Consider the following 14651-nt stretch of genomic DNA (forward strand, 5'->3'; position numbering starts at 1 on the left):
CAGTATTCATATGACTTCAGCAAAAAATCAGCATGGCTAAGAAAAGAGGTAAACAACGTGAGCCGTTGATTGATTTCCAGCTGTTCTGTGTCCTTCAAACACTGTAGAATGCTTTAACACATCACCATAACTTCTTACGGTCTCCTAATAAAGTTTTATGTGTTTTGAATCCAGGACCCATCGTCCCCCCGCAGCGTGCAGTCCTACTCGTCCAGGGAAAACGGCCTGGACAAGATGCCCCCATCCCGTAAGGAGGGCCCCCCACAGGCCAGCCCCACCTCCCTGGCCTCCTCCAGCAGCGCTGCCTCCCCGTCTCGTGGCAAAGAGCCTCCGCAGGTAGACGCACACATCTGTATGAGCTCACGTGGACCACACAGAGACATAAAGACAAATATTTGAATGGTTTTTGCAGTATTGGACATCAGTGTTTCCACGCTGTCAGCACATGCTGTATTCTTGCTGCTTTGTTCAGGTCAATAGTTCGTCTCGGAGTTATTATGCTGTATATTCAACATCCCACACAGTCAGTCTGGGCTGCTGACATCCCACAGAGCTCGTCAGGTCCCGTCTGCCCTCAGTCATCCTGTCATCCTCTTTTTTTCTGTCTGCTTTTTCGTCTCCTTTTACATTTTTCTTCTTCTTGCTGGCTCCATCTTTCACTTATAAATTGTTTTTCCCTCCAAATATCGAAGTCTAAAGGCAGCGTGTTTATTTCCCTTTCATTCTTGTTTATTTCTTTTCCGTCTTTCTTTTTTTTTTAACACCTCTCCGCCCTTTCAGAGGGAGAAGTCCAGCACTCCGGGTATGAAGCCAGGGACCCCCATGTCTCAAGAGTCCAACACTCCGGGACCCAGCGGACCTCCACAGTTCAGACCTGTCCCTGGCAAGCCTGGTGTTGACCTCGGTAAGGACATCCCAACACCCAAAGCACACATCGTCTGTACTTTCATTGTCTAAGGAAAGAATATTTCCACGTTGCTCAGGAGACCAAACGACAAACCTCTCCATCCCTTTACACAGACATGTTTTAAGCCTGTACCCGCTTTTGTTATATGTAGCAATTCTATAAACATCGGGCCGCAGTAGTTGGTATGGGTATCAGCCAGCTCCCCACCACCATCTGGACTTAATAAGCAGCTGTGGGCAAAAATATTCAGCGCCCCTCACTTTTTAAATGGAAAGATTAGGAGAGGTGATGGACTGTGACTGTGAGCTGCTTCATAATGAGCCTCCATCTATTCCAGTGTATCTTTCTTTTCTTTTTTTTTCTTTTTCCTCGCATCACCTGTTATCCTACGCTCTGCTTTCACACGTACACGCACTCACACACATGGACATACACATTATGTATGCATATGCTCGTAGATGCAGCTACATGCATAGTAAGAGTATGTAGAGGATGATTACGGGAACACACACACACACACAGCCACACACTGTCTTGCTGCAGGATGGTGCGATGGCCAGCAGGGGTCAGTAGTGGTCCAGTGCTGCAGTGTGTGTGATGTCCTGCCTTTTGTATGGCAGGCGGCAGCTTGTTCACAGCCTGTCAGTCACATCTGTCTCTCACGCTGAGAGGCTCTGCAGAGGGAGTCACCTTAATAGAATGTGGAGCAGATTCTGTTCTATGCTAAAACGAAAAGATGAAACTCTCTCGAGTTTAAATTAATAATTTCTTCTTTTAAAATAAATGAGTTCTGTCTCATCTGTTCCTCCAGCTCTGGGTCTAAGAAATCCCCTGGCGGTGCAGGGAGCCTACCCCCCAGGGGCTTTTGGCCTTCCCCCTCCAGGGGTGAACGGGGACCTACCCGGGGCGGCGGGCTATGGCGCCGGCCTCCACTTGGTCTCCCCCCAGATGAACGGGGCTGCAGCTGCAGCGGCGGCAGCTGCCGCAGGCTACGGACGGTCCCCTGTGGTGAGCCAGCCGCTCGGAATATAATCTGTCTTTCCAGTGTCACTGTCATGTGTAATACGTCAGCACGTAACCTCGTCAGAGAGGGCAAGAGGAGAGATGGAGTATATACGGAAAATATGTGAGAGGGAGAGCAGCTGCACTGTCGTTAATCGTAACAATCTATGACCTTGACTCTTGAAGAATCTATTTGTTTTTATATGATCTCATTTTATTCGGATCCTTTATCTGATATTGTCTCTGTATTATCTGTTCTTATGAGTGAACCTCCTCCTCTCCCCTCCTCTCCTCTTTCCTCCTCTCCTCTCCCCTCCTCTCCTCTTACCTCCTCTCCTCTCCTGTTTCTCTTCAGGTGGGCTATGAGTCTCCACACCCACATATGAGGGTCCCTGGGCTGCCTGCCAGCCTGCAGTCGGCTGCCTCCGGAAAACCGTGCGTTTCCTCTTTTTTGTTATCACTGAAATCTTCACCTGTTCACTATTAACTGCTCTGAGGTCTTTCTCACATTTCAATTACAACCATAGAATAAAACATAAACTATGACAGATGTTGCAGGGGAAAAAATAGAATAAACTTTGCACCGAAGCAACATTGATTAAGTCAATAGTCTGTGTTCAGCTATCAGAAAATATTTACGAAAGTATTCCCCCTCAAGGCACCTGAAAAATTAGACTTCCATTCCTTGGCTCTGCCTTACGTTATGTTTTTTGGGGTATTTTTCGCGACATCAGTGAGCAGCTTCAGAAGACTCGAGCAGTTAAATTAGGTGTTTTTTGGAAGGCAGAAATCACAAGTTGAAGTAGATATTTTATTTCTTGGTCTTTTGTTTATAAAAAGGACTCTGAACTACGAAGAACAACAAAGGATAATAACATGAAAGTGTCTCTTTGACAAGCACATTTAATGTTGTTTGCCCTCTCTCCTCTCCTGCTACGAGCTCATTCATTCATCCATTTCTCTTCTCCCCAGTGCCTACTCGTTCCACGTGAGCGCAGATGGGCAGATGCAGCCAGTGCCCTTTCCTCCTGACGCCCTGCTGGGCCCAGGTATCCCACGACACGCCCGTCAGATTCACACCCTAAACCACGGAGAGGTGGTGTGCGCTGTCACCATCAGCACCTCAACGCGCCACGTCTACACCGGAGGAAAGGGCTGCGTCAAGGTGTGGGACATCAGCCAGCCAGGAAGCAAGAGCCCCATGGCCCAGCTGGACTGTCTGGTGAGGCACAGCATTTAGATGGATGTTTGTAGACCCGTATTTAAAGTTTGTTGTGCTTTACTACCAAGTGATGCTCTTGTTTTTCTGCACATAAAAACACACTTTGGATGATGAATCACCTTTGCGTTGCTGCACTAAAGCCAACTCCTCCAGCATCTTTATTTCCTGCTGTAGCAGCACGCTTAACTTTGCATCCTGTAATCAATTACAGAGCACTACAACATATATTACTGTATATAAATGCTTGTATTTGTTGTTTTTATTGTGCCATATCAGAACAGGGACAACTACATTCGCTCCTGCAAGCTGCTCTCCGACGGGCGAACCTTGATTGTTGGCGGTGAGGCCAGCACGCTGTCGATCTGGGATTTGGCCACGCCCACCCCTCGCATCAAGGCGGAGCTGACGTCGTCCGCTCCCGCCTGCTACGCTCTGGCCATCTCCCCAGACAACAAGGTCTGCTTCTCCTGCTGCAGCGACGGCAACATCGTGGTCTGGGACCTTCACAACCAGACTCTGGTCAGGTAAGAGGAGAGCGGCAGGAGACTGCCTCGCGTTGACGTGTTTTAGTTGATGGATTCAGGGAAAATAGACGGAATATGTTCAAATGAAAAGACAGGAGGAGACGAGTAAGAGAAGAAAGTGAAAAAGGACAAATTATAGAGTAGTCAATGAGAAGAGAGAGATGGCTGCACAGGGAGACGGAAAGAACAGTGCAATTTTGATAATCTCCACTGTCGGTCATCAAGTAGAGAGAAGGAAAAGCAAACGGTGGAGGATGAACATAAAAGAGGACGACTTTAGGGAAGGACGATGCAGCTGATATTTCTGGCAGTCTCTTTTTTTTAAAGGAGATATATTGTGCTCACTTTCAGGTTCATAATTTTACTTTGCATTACTACTAGAATAGATTGACATGCTAGTCAGCTCACACACACCTGAGCCAATACCGCTTCCTGTGTTGTAGTTAGCTTCACCTTTATTGTGAATATAGGCATTAATTATGCAAATGTGTCACATGGTGACGTAGTGTGTTGTCACAAAGTTATAGAATTAAATGCGGGACTATTGAAGGGGCATTTTAGGAGCTGTGATTTCTGTAGGAGAGAGGAGCTGCTGTTAGTGTGGACTTTTCAACTTTCAAGACCTTTTAAATGTATAAGAACCTTTATAACACACTGAAGAAGAAAAAAAGGGTGCAAAAGCATAACGGGTGTCTTTTAAAAGCATCACATCAGTTGTGTTGCAATATATTGTTCAGATAATAAACCCAGCTGAGAATTCAGTGCTTGACCAGCTAATACACACATGTAGGTATGTGTGTCCACACACTGCAAATAAGCTTCAACTATAAATATTGAGGTATGTGGTGCTGCTGGTGCTAAAACATACATGGTGACACTTTAAGTCCCATTTTTATCAAGTAACTATAAAAATAAAATGTAGTCGTTTGAAGTTGTATCTTCTCTTAAAGCTGCACTATGTAGGTTTGGAAAACGAAAGAAGTTCAAACACATAAAGGTAATATTTCCTAAATGGGGAAGGTAATAATTACAAACTCAGAATTATTTTATCGGATGAACGTCTTTCCATAACCGAGTTAACGAGCTTTCCTCAGAGTGAAACAAGCTCCCTAGAACACTGTTTGAAACTATTCAGGCAAGAATAAATCTTAACATTAAAACTTCTTTCCCAAGACTACACAGGGCATCTTTAACCTCTCCTATAAAGACATGTATTTATATTATTACAGTTGTGTTGTACAATATTGTAACTCATTATCTGTTTATACAGCAGCCACAATTTATGGGTCCCAATAGTAAGAGTCATGTATCTGCTTAAAACTACATTAACGTGTTATTTTACACACTATTGTTAAATATTTATTTATATTGAAAAGGCAGTTTGAGATTGTGTTTTATTCATGTTTTCCTTTTTATGTCTCTTTTATTCACTCTCGTCTTTTACTGTAGGGTCTGCTCTTGAAAGGTGCTCCTTAAACTCATTTCTGCTTCTGAATGCTCAACAGGGAGACAAAGATTGAATAGGAAATCTGTATTTTTAAGTCACCGTTTTTAATGTGCTTGGACTTTTTTGCTGAGACTTTCACGCAGAAAATAAGAAACTTGAGCAAAAATTGGAGAGGACGTGTTTCAGTTCGATGCATCAACAACAGTATGTCAGGTATTTTTAGAGTGAGGAGGTTGAGCTCTTGTGCATCTCCTCTCCGCAGGCAGTTCCAGGGCCACACAGACGGGGCGAGCTGCATCGACATCTCCAACGACGGCACCAAACTGTGGACGGGAGGGCTGGACAACACTGTCCGCTGCTGGGACCTCCGGGAGGGACGGCAGCTCCAGCAACACGACTTCACCTCGCAGGTAAGAAAACACACGCAGACTAAAAGGCGTTAATGTGCTAACAGGCTGCTGATGATCATTAACGGTTCTTCACTCTGAACCCCTCGTTTCTTTCTCTCCTCCCCCTCTTTGTCTCCCAGATCTTCTCCCTGGGCTACTGTCCGACAGGCGAGTGGCTGGCTGTGGGAATGGAGAGCAGTAACGTGGAAGTCCTGCACGTCTCCAAACCTGACAAGTACCAGCTGCACCTGCACGAGAGCTGCGTTCTCTCCCTCAAGTTCGCCTACTGTGGTACGTACACACACACACACACACACACACACTGGGGAAGCAGAACAAATCTCCTGCTTCTCTCATTATACAGGAACAGTTTCTTCCTGTTCTTTACAAAAGCGGTGCCTCCTCTCAGGCTTCTCTATATCTCACCTCCCTGGAGGCTTTATCTGTTGACGGCTCTGTGTGTTGCCTCCTGTAGGTAAATGGTTCGTGAGCACAGGCAAAGATAACCTCCTGAATGCGTGGCGGACACCCTATGGATCCAGCATATTCCAGGTAGGCCAAACACACTGATTTTAAAACACATTGTTCTCCTTTTGTTTCTGGTGAGGAAATAACTAAAAAATGGAGATGGGCTTTTTCCATCATTGTGTTTGAATATTAGTGGGTTATTTTAAGATACAAGTACATCGGCATGTGAATTTCCACATTTTGTTTATACAAAAAAATGATCTATTAAGTGTCTGTAGCCAACATGTCTTCCTCTCTGTCTCCCCGTTCAGTCAAAGGAGTCTTCGTCGGTTCTCAGCTGTGATATCTCCCCCGATGACCAGTTCATCGTCACCGGCTCCGGAGACAAGAAAGCCACAGTCTACGAAGTCATTTACTGAACTGTGATTGGCTAAAAAAAAACAAAAAACAAAAAAACAACTAATAATCAGGGGGCGGGGCCGAGGCTCCCTCCTGCACCAGTGACTGTACAGAGCATCGGTGGCATGGAAAACAAGAGACACTCAACTCCTACTTTGTTGTTTTGTTTACGTCTGTGAAAGAATTGAGAGGGAGTGAAGGGAAGCAAGGGGGCACAAAGTCACATCTCTGGAAAAAAAACAAACTGTTTTAAACGCTCTGAGAACGCTGGTTAGGTTAGAGCTGCGCAAATGTGGATTCCTCCAAAGAACTTTTGTTTTTGTTCCTTTTTTTCCCCTTTTTTTAACAAAATAAAACCTCTGTAGTGAACAAGAAATTAGCAAAAAAGAAAAAAAAAAAAATTATTTTTTTAGCCTTTGAATTTTTCGCAAACAGTTGGACCACATCAAGTGGAGGACGACTTGAGAGATTGGGAAGGTTTCGGGGGGAGGGCTGGAAACTCTTGATGGAAAAATACGGTCCATATTCTGTGTTGTGTTAAAAGGTCCCAGCCTGGGTCAGCTTGGCCCAGATCGGCCCGGTCCGGTCCGGCTGAGTCGGCAGCACGTGGCTGCTCCTCGGGGCAGCAGATGCGCAGCAGATGGCGGGATGGCGTGCTGTGAAGTTCCAGCTATTTTCTTTCTCCAGGTTAAGTTTCAGCAGCAACATGATTGTATCATCTCCAGTACAGACATAACAGAACAGGGCTCGGTTTCTCTCCAGCATCTTTGTTCCTTTTTATTTGATTTGTTTTTCTTTATAAAAGAACAGAGACAGACTTATTCTGGAGATGTTTGTGAGGAAACCAGCCTGGAAACCACAACACAGAGGACAGAACACTGAAGTCAAACAGCCCACAGGAGGGACTCCCCGGGGCCTGGGGACGCAGCCTCTGCTACATCATTGTCATCCTTAACGCTCAACATTAAATGTTTTTTTTCTATTGTATTTGTTAGGGCACATATAGGCAGACAGGTATTTTCACAACTGCATAATGAACCTTCAACCTTGCTATATATGGACATGTAAATAAAGTTCTCTAAAGGCAAACGAGAATAGTATCTGTCACTTAGAAACCTGATGAGTTTTTGTCTGATCTGCAGTTTATCGTGTATGTGTGTTATTGTTTTTTCATGAGCAGCTTCACTCCCAGAAAAACAGACTGGTGTGTGTGTGTGTGTGTGTGTGTGTGTGTGTGTGTGTGTGTGTGTGTGTGTGTGTGTGTGTGTGTGTGTGTGTGTGTGTGTGTGTGTGTGTGTGTGTGTGTGTGTGTGTGTGTGTGTGTGTGTGTGTGTGTGTGTGTGTGTGTGTGTGTGTGGTCACATTACTGGCTGTTTTAAAAGGTGTTTTTCAACCACAGAACCAAATCAGGTTCTTGCCAGGTTTGACTTGGATGTTTTAAAACTGAAGAAGAAGCGGGGGAAGAGAAGCAAATCAAAAGAAGCATTTGTTGAATATTTGTTTAAACCACAACAGCCAGAATAGTGTGTGTGCTCACTGGGAGGTGCCAGAAATCGTCTTAGAAATATTTTCGTTTTTTTTTTTTTTTTTTTAAAGGAAGGATGCAACTCTGCCCGCTCTGCTGTGATGGAAACATTTCTCTTTCACTGAGGGGGGAAGACGAGCACAACGCTTCTTCCTCTAGTCAACGTCTGCATCCTCGCGCACACACAAACAAGAAAGTGTCTTGAGATCAAAAACCTGCAGCATGAGCAGGTTAGAATTCTGTGACGCTGTAAAATGTGGCAGGGTTGTGCAGTGATGCTTTTGTGCTGAGCTGGCTCGTAGTGTGGCGAGACAAAGGTGATCTGCTGTACAGTCGGCTGTGGAATGGATTATTACAGCAATAATGACCAAAGTGTGTGTGTGTGTGTGTGTGTTGGGTTGTGAGGGTCCAGCTGAGACAAAAAGCCTTAACCATGAGGGAAGCTAACAGGAAAAAATGAGAGTAAAGCATTAATCTGCAGCACAGAGTGAAGGATTATTGGCGTACGCGTGGCTGATAAACCACTTAGCTTCATTTCTTTTGAGTTGTTCTTCCCTTGACCTCTTTTAAAAATGCACAGTCCTGCTGTCAATACTCATGATCAACGCGCTGAACAGCCTCAAGGCCACTGGTGCTTTCATACACATGCCGTCTAGTGTGAGCAGTAGAGAGAGAAGAAAAAAAGCACAAATGAGTGAATAAAGACAGGTCTCTCTGGCTGCTCTGCGATCCTGCTGTAGCCGATATTCTAGCAGGATCACATCGCCGGAGTTTGTTCATCTGCTGCATCGAGATCCTCCACAATCTCCCATGCAGCAGGTTTCAAAATGCAAACTTAAATGAGAATCTCAGCTGCCAATTAAACAGCACAGCCTTTGAAGATGTGTGGCGTTTTTTTACATTTTTTTTTTTTTTTTTTACGTATTTTAAATTTAGGCCCACCATGTCGGCGTCTTTTAAAAATTCCACTCATATGGAGATGTATTTAAATGAGCTCCAGTATCTCGGCTTCATTTGATGTTCTCCAACTTCTGTAAAGAGGCGAGAAGACCTTCAACCCTGGTCACACTGCAGGAAGCGTAATCCAGCTGGTCAGCTCGAAACCAAGCAATTAAAGGAACAGTTTGTCCCTAGATCGGAAATGCACATTTTGCCTCTTTTAGTACTATCCAATCTTTGGTGTGTTGGAGATGTTTGCATTCTCTTGAATATAAATGGAACTAGATCGCAATCGGCTCGTGGTGCTCAAAGAGCCAAAGAATGCATTGGAAATGTGCGACAGCAAAGTCTCTTTCCAAAAATCATGACCTAGTTACTGACCTGGCTAATCCACCGACTCATGCAGGGACTGTTTTCTCTCTACTAAACCAGAGTTGCCACCAAAATCACTGCACAGAAGGAAGCACACATCACCACTGAGCTACCTAAGTGGCCAATCACACCGGAATGCATTGCTAGTGTTTTTTCTAGCAGTTTTTAGAAGACCTTTCTTCCCGAAGGTCAAAGTCCCACTGCTCCTTCCATTAATTATACATAGATGGTTGCAAAAGTAGACAGGCTTTGCCCAAAAAATATGTTTCCATACATTTTAGCAAAGGAGACAGAAACTAAAACCAAAACACTTCTTTGAATAGTTTTCAAAGCGTGACTAGGGCAATAGGTCACAGATCCAGCCATTAATGTTTACATCAAGTGCTAGCATCTCGTCCATGAGGCTAGCACACGTGCATAATTTCTAGAAAGAGATGTTGAGTTCTTTTTTTTCCTTGCGCGGTGAAAACAAGCCGACTACCACGTTGATCCATTATACTGAAGAGAAGACCGACATCTCTACAGCCGATATCTGCGATACTATGCACCTCCAACCACAATAATCTACATGGATAAATATCACTACAGCTAAGAGGGAAAATACGAATTTTCATTTCCTCGTTGGGAGCGGATGAAGGGTGTTGAGGAAGAAATATGGGCGTTTAAAACAGATCCACGCGGCAGACACCTGAAAGGATGAACACAAGTTTGGTTTATTTTTCACACATAGTATTTCATGTACAGCACATTGGAAATGCATCAGGAGGGAATAAGACACGGTGCATTTAAAAAAAAAAAGAAAAAAAAAGGAAGGTTCCTTGGCTTTTTAAAAGAGAAACCAAACATGGGCTTGTAAAACAGAAATGCAAACTTTTTATAGTGTTGGAACAGAGAAAGCACAGGCAGAGGGGGGGGAGAGACGCTACTGACAGTTGAAGAAGAGTATCAAATACAATGTCCCAAATATTCACACTATACCATCGAATGCATAGCCATTATACAGCATCGCTCTGAGTAGTATACAAGCTTATTCAGGTCTGCCTGTGGCTGACTGGCAGAAAGGGAAAGAGGCAGGCGAAGGCATTGAACTGTACAGATGATCTCTGACTCCTCACTGGTACAGTAGCCATTGTCGGAGTCCCTCATGATTCTTCTGTGCTGCACTAGCGCTGCAGTGACCAACATGACACATCTTGCTAAAAGTTTATACAACTGGAGCTAATTTGCATACTGTAAAGTAAAATTCATCCCTCTGTCACACTGCAGCTGTTACACCGTAGAATGATTTGTCTTGTTCTATCAGCACGAGTGGAGTGTTTGCATGCAGAAAAAAGTGGGACCTCTCCGATGGCTTAATCTGTATCGTCACGTCGCAGCCGGCGCCCGCTGTACACTGACCACACACTCAGCAGAGACATAGCTCAGTTGCACGATAAAGGACTGAAAACAGACTATAGCACATTGACTAGCACAGTTGAAATGAAGGGAATAAAAAACAAAAACAACAAACAGAAGACAGAGGATTTCTTTTTCTTTACATGGGAGTGCTGATGTTGGACGCCCTCTGCCTGTCACCATCACCAAGGATAAAAAAAAAAACATACAGTTTTGAAATTTAAAAAAAAGTTAAACAAACAAAAATATAATCCCCCGTCTGTGCTCCACTTGATTTTGTATACGTCACCATGTGTAAGTGCTTCCCTCTCTGTTTGCTGCCCCCGAACCCGAAACGCAGTCATGGGCAAACCGCCAATACATAAACATATCAGTACATAAGACGAGCAATCACTATTCATAGAAAATACTGAAATAAATGAGTAATAAAAGAAAAGCTTGAAATGTGCCTTTTTTTTTAAGTCTACACATCGGTGACGCATGTTCTATAGAAGCAGAGCGCTCTGATACACAGTTTGCCTGCTGGTTTGGGATATGATACAAGGAGGGGCCGAAAAGTAGGAATCTGGTTTGAAGGAAAAGGGTTTGACATTTTGGAAAAAAATCTGGAAAGCTTATTCGCGTTCTGCAGAAAGTTAGATGAGAAGGAGGTTTCCACTCTTACCTTGGTGGAGTAAAGAGAGCGACAGCCAGCTGCCGGTAAGTTTAGCTTAGCATAAAGACTGGAAATGAAGGAAAGCTCCCAGCCAGAAAAATAATGGTTCCAGTAAAAGACCTTTTTGCTAAATTCAATTGGCTTACGGAACTTATTGTAACTAAAACCATTATCTTTTCCTAAACCTAACCGAGTATTTCAGGGTCTGAACCTAACCAATTAGTTTAAGGTCTAAACCTAATCGAGTAGTTTTGGGTCCTAAACCTAACTGTGTAGTTTTGGGGTCTAAACCTAACTGAGTTGTCTATAGGTAGATCGAGTAGAATAAACGAACAAGATATAACTAACTAACTGGTAAACTTTCACTGTGCCGGTAGGTTGATTTAGTTACCGTTTGCTTCCTTTCAGACTTTATGTTGAGCTGGGTAAGCATGCGGCTGCTGGTAGCTTCATACTCAACCTACAAACGACAGACTGGAATCAATCTTCTAATCTAAGCATCAACAAGAGGGCTGATAAGAGTTTTTTTTCCCAAAACGTCAAACTTTTCCTTTAAGGTGTTTAGCATCTCAATTAACAGCAATCAATAGCTTACCGAACAAGATTTAGCCAGAGAACACTAGCACATCAGCAGGCAGGCAGAGACGGAGATAATGACTCCGATAAACATGTAATCTCATCTGCTTTGCAAATGAAAACAGCAACTGGTTGCATAAAATTTGAAAGGATTCGGATAAGTCGCTGCTTAGTCGGCTGCTGATGGCGGCGTAATCGGTCGGTGTTAATTTGCCCTCGTCTGCCTTACAGTGAAGTTGGCGTGCTGCTACTTCATCTAGCTGACAGTGCCTTTAATGAGAGTGAGTGCAGCGCCCGGTGTCAGGAGAACAATCCAGAGGAATTAGAGGGAACAGCTCGGCTGATGTTCTCTGTTTGTGTCTGTGGGCCCTGGGAGAATCCCATTGACTTGGCTGCTCATTATACGCTGCCTTTGTCAGACCAAAATAAAATAGATATTAAGCAGTGAGACGGGGAGCGCTGCGATGAATGTTTAATTGGGTGCTCTGTGTGTTGTGTGTGTGTGTTTTTGTCTTCATAGGATTACCTCAAGGGGGTGTATCCGTGTGTGTGTGTGTACTCTCGCCTGATGACGTGTGCCTTGTGTGTGTAGCTGCGTGTTTGTGAGCGGGTCTGCGTTTCATGTCAGTGTGTGAGGATATCTGAAGCGGCCCCCTCCATCTCGGAGCGTCATCGTTCCCCAGCTCCTGACACCTCTCGCTGGGGAGAGCGAGCTGCGGCGTCAGCCTCATTAAGGCTTCCACTGTCTGGCTAATGAATCGATTGTGTGGTATCAGTGCTCCTGGCTGGCGCTCCCACAGTGCCGCTCCGCGCCTCCTCTGGGGGCCTCCCTTCCACTGAGCTCTTAATCAGGAAACAGCCCTAATTACCCTGCCACCCTCCACCTTCCCCTCCCCCTCTTCCTCCCTGTCATTTCTCTTCCTTCTCGCTTTCTCTCCTCCTTCTTGTCTTTCCCTCTTTTCGCTTCCTGACTTTATCTTTATGCTCCACCGCCCTTTTCCTTTGTCCTTCTTATCTCGCTGCTTCCCTTTCTCGCTCTCGCTGCTATCATGCCTCATCCTTGGGCTGAGAGTGGAAGGGGGGGAGGAGGGAGGTGGCATTTGGGAGCCTCCACAGTAGCTTATATCACAGCAAAAAAGGGGGGAGGGGGGTGATGTATTAGGGGTTAGGGTCAGGAGGACTGAGACGGGGGTGCTGCTGTTGTTGATGTAATGAGGATCAGGAGCGGTTGGCAGGCCAACTGGTCGCCCGCCCCCATCCTGCGAAACAAAAAAAGAAAAAAAGAAACACCCCAAAAAATCCCCGTCCTGTCTCTTCCCATCTCGTCCCGGCCCTCAGTACACCACCTCGTACACCGTGGCCTTCTTGTCCCCGGAGCCTGTCACTATGTACTTGTCGTCCGGGGAGACGTCGCAGCTCAGCACGGACGAGGACTCCTTGGACTGCGAGCGAGCGAGCGGGGCGAGAGACAGACCCAGGAGGGAGAGACGGAGGGAGAGGTGTAATGATAGATGGACGGAGACAGATGGAGAGACACAAACACAAAGAGAAAGATGTTAGAAAAGATATGACTCATCACTTAATACTCCATCATACAAGACATATTTGCATTTCAAAAAACAGTCGGCAATTATTTCCAAACAGACTCTCCACAGCTCCAGGATGCTGACTCACTCGTCTGCTTCGCTGTGAGACACGCTGCACTCGCTCTCCTTTTTTTTTCCCCCCTCTGGAGAGATGCAGCCTCATTAACTGCAGGTTTAAGCGTCACAAGCAGCACAGGTTCGCTCGTCTGCATGAACCGGCAAAATGTACAATCCTCTCCTTCCTCCCCTTTCTTCTCCTCTGTGTCTGAGAGCCAGACCTGGGCACCTGGCTTAGATGATCTAAAGCTCTTTCTACTCCCTGTCCACCTCCACCCTCTGCCTCCAACTGCTCTATCATCATTTATCTTCCTTCCTTTCTTCACAGACTCTCCTCCTCCACCTCCTCCCACTCCATCTTCTTAGGCTTTCCTTTTTGCTCCGTCCACAACTCTCACGTCGACCCCTCCTCCTCTCTCCTCCTCTCTCCTCCCTCCCTCCCTCCCTGCTATAGGGCACAGCAGGGCTGTCAGTCACGAAGCCACCGGTGAGTTTGGACGAGCCAGAGATGAAGTGGGACAAAGAGATATGAAAACAAAGGGACATGGAGGAAGACTTGACCTGATACTCAGAGACTTAACATCCTCTCATGTTACAGTGTTTATTAAGTGATTCTCTGTGTGTCTGTGATACTTCCCATATTAATTGCGTTCTGATTAAAATGTTATCTATTGTTTATTCTCTTGTTCTTCAGAAAACATTTCTTCAGAAGTCTCTGAAGTCTCTGTAATGATGAACTGTTTAGCTGCAAGGATTAGTCGATTAATCAATCAATCGATTTGTTTTATTGAATTAAACTTTTCTGGTCAGTTTTTAGTATAAAATATTCAAATGATCTGATTCCAGCTTCTTAATGGTGAATATTTTCTGGTTTCTTCCCTCCTCTATGACAGTAAACTGAATCTCTTTGGGTTGTGGACAAAACAAAGACATTTCAAAATGTCATCTTGGCCTTTGCAAAGAAAGTGTTGGACATTTTTCGCTATTTTCCATCAATTTATGGACCAAACAATGAATTGATTACTTGAGGAATTGGCCAACAGATTAAATCAAAAAATTCAAATGATCATTAGTTGCAGCCGTAATCAACTGTACTGACGTTAGGGACAACGCTAGGAATAAGTGCACCTCATTGTTCCACCCCTGATGAATCTGTGATGTTGTATTTTTATGAACATATTAGATTCT

The 14651-nt window shown here is 44.8% G+C and overlaps 2 protein-coding genes across 6 annotated transcripts in view; one reads left to right on the top strand and one right to left on the bottom strand.

The window, feature by feature from the left end:
• tle2a (TLE family member 2, transcriptional corepressor a) overlaps positions 1–7453 on the top strand; it is a 46952-nt gene extending 39499 nt beyond the window's left edge. For all 4 annotated transcript variants that reach the window (XM_030433631.1, XM_030433630.1, XM_030433632.1 and 1 more), the window contains exons 11-20: positions 175–336; positions 781–904; positions 1719–1915; positions 2265–2344; positions 2882–3131; positions 3408–3655; positions 5365–5512; positions 5632–5782; positions 5967–6043; positions 6271–7453. In XM_030433631.1, the coding sequence (XP_030289491.1) occupies positions 175–336; positions 781–904; positions 1719–1915; positions 2265–2344; positions 2882–3131; positions 3408–3655; positions 5365–5512; positions 5632–5782; positions 5967–6043; positions 6271–6378 (1545 nt within the window). In that variant the 3' untranslated portion in view covers positions 6379–7453. The remainder of the gene's footprint in view (positions 1–174; positions 337–780; positions 905–1718; positions 1916–2264; positions 2345–2881; positions 3132–3407; positions 3656–5364; positions 5513–5631; positions 5783–5966; positions 6044–6270) is intronic.
• A 2432-nt stretch (positions 7454–9885) lies between these two features.
• Positions 9886–14651, bottom strand: part of tle2b (TLE family member 2, transcriptional corepressor b) — an 83216-nt gene continuing 78450 nt past the window's right edge. For both annotated transcript variants that reach the window (XM_030432812.1, XM_030432813.1), the window contains exon 20: positions 9886–13262. In XM_030432812.1, coding sequence (XP_030288672.1) covers positions 13155–13262 — 108 coding nt within the window. In that variant the 3' untranslated portion in view covers positions 9886–13154. The remainder of the gene's footprint in view (positions 13263–14651) is intronic.

The sequence above is a fragment of the Sparus aurata genome, chromosome 11 (assembly GCF_900880675.1).
Source record: "Sparus aurata chromosome 11, fSpaAur1.1, whole genome shotgun sequence".
NCBI classification, from domain to species: Eukaryota; Metazoa; Chordata; class Actinopteri; order Spariformes; family Sparidae; genus Sparus; species Sparus aurata.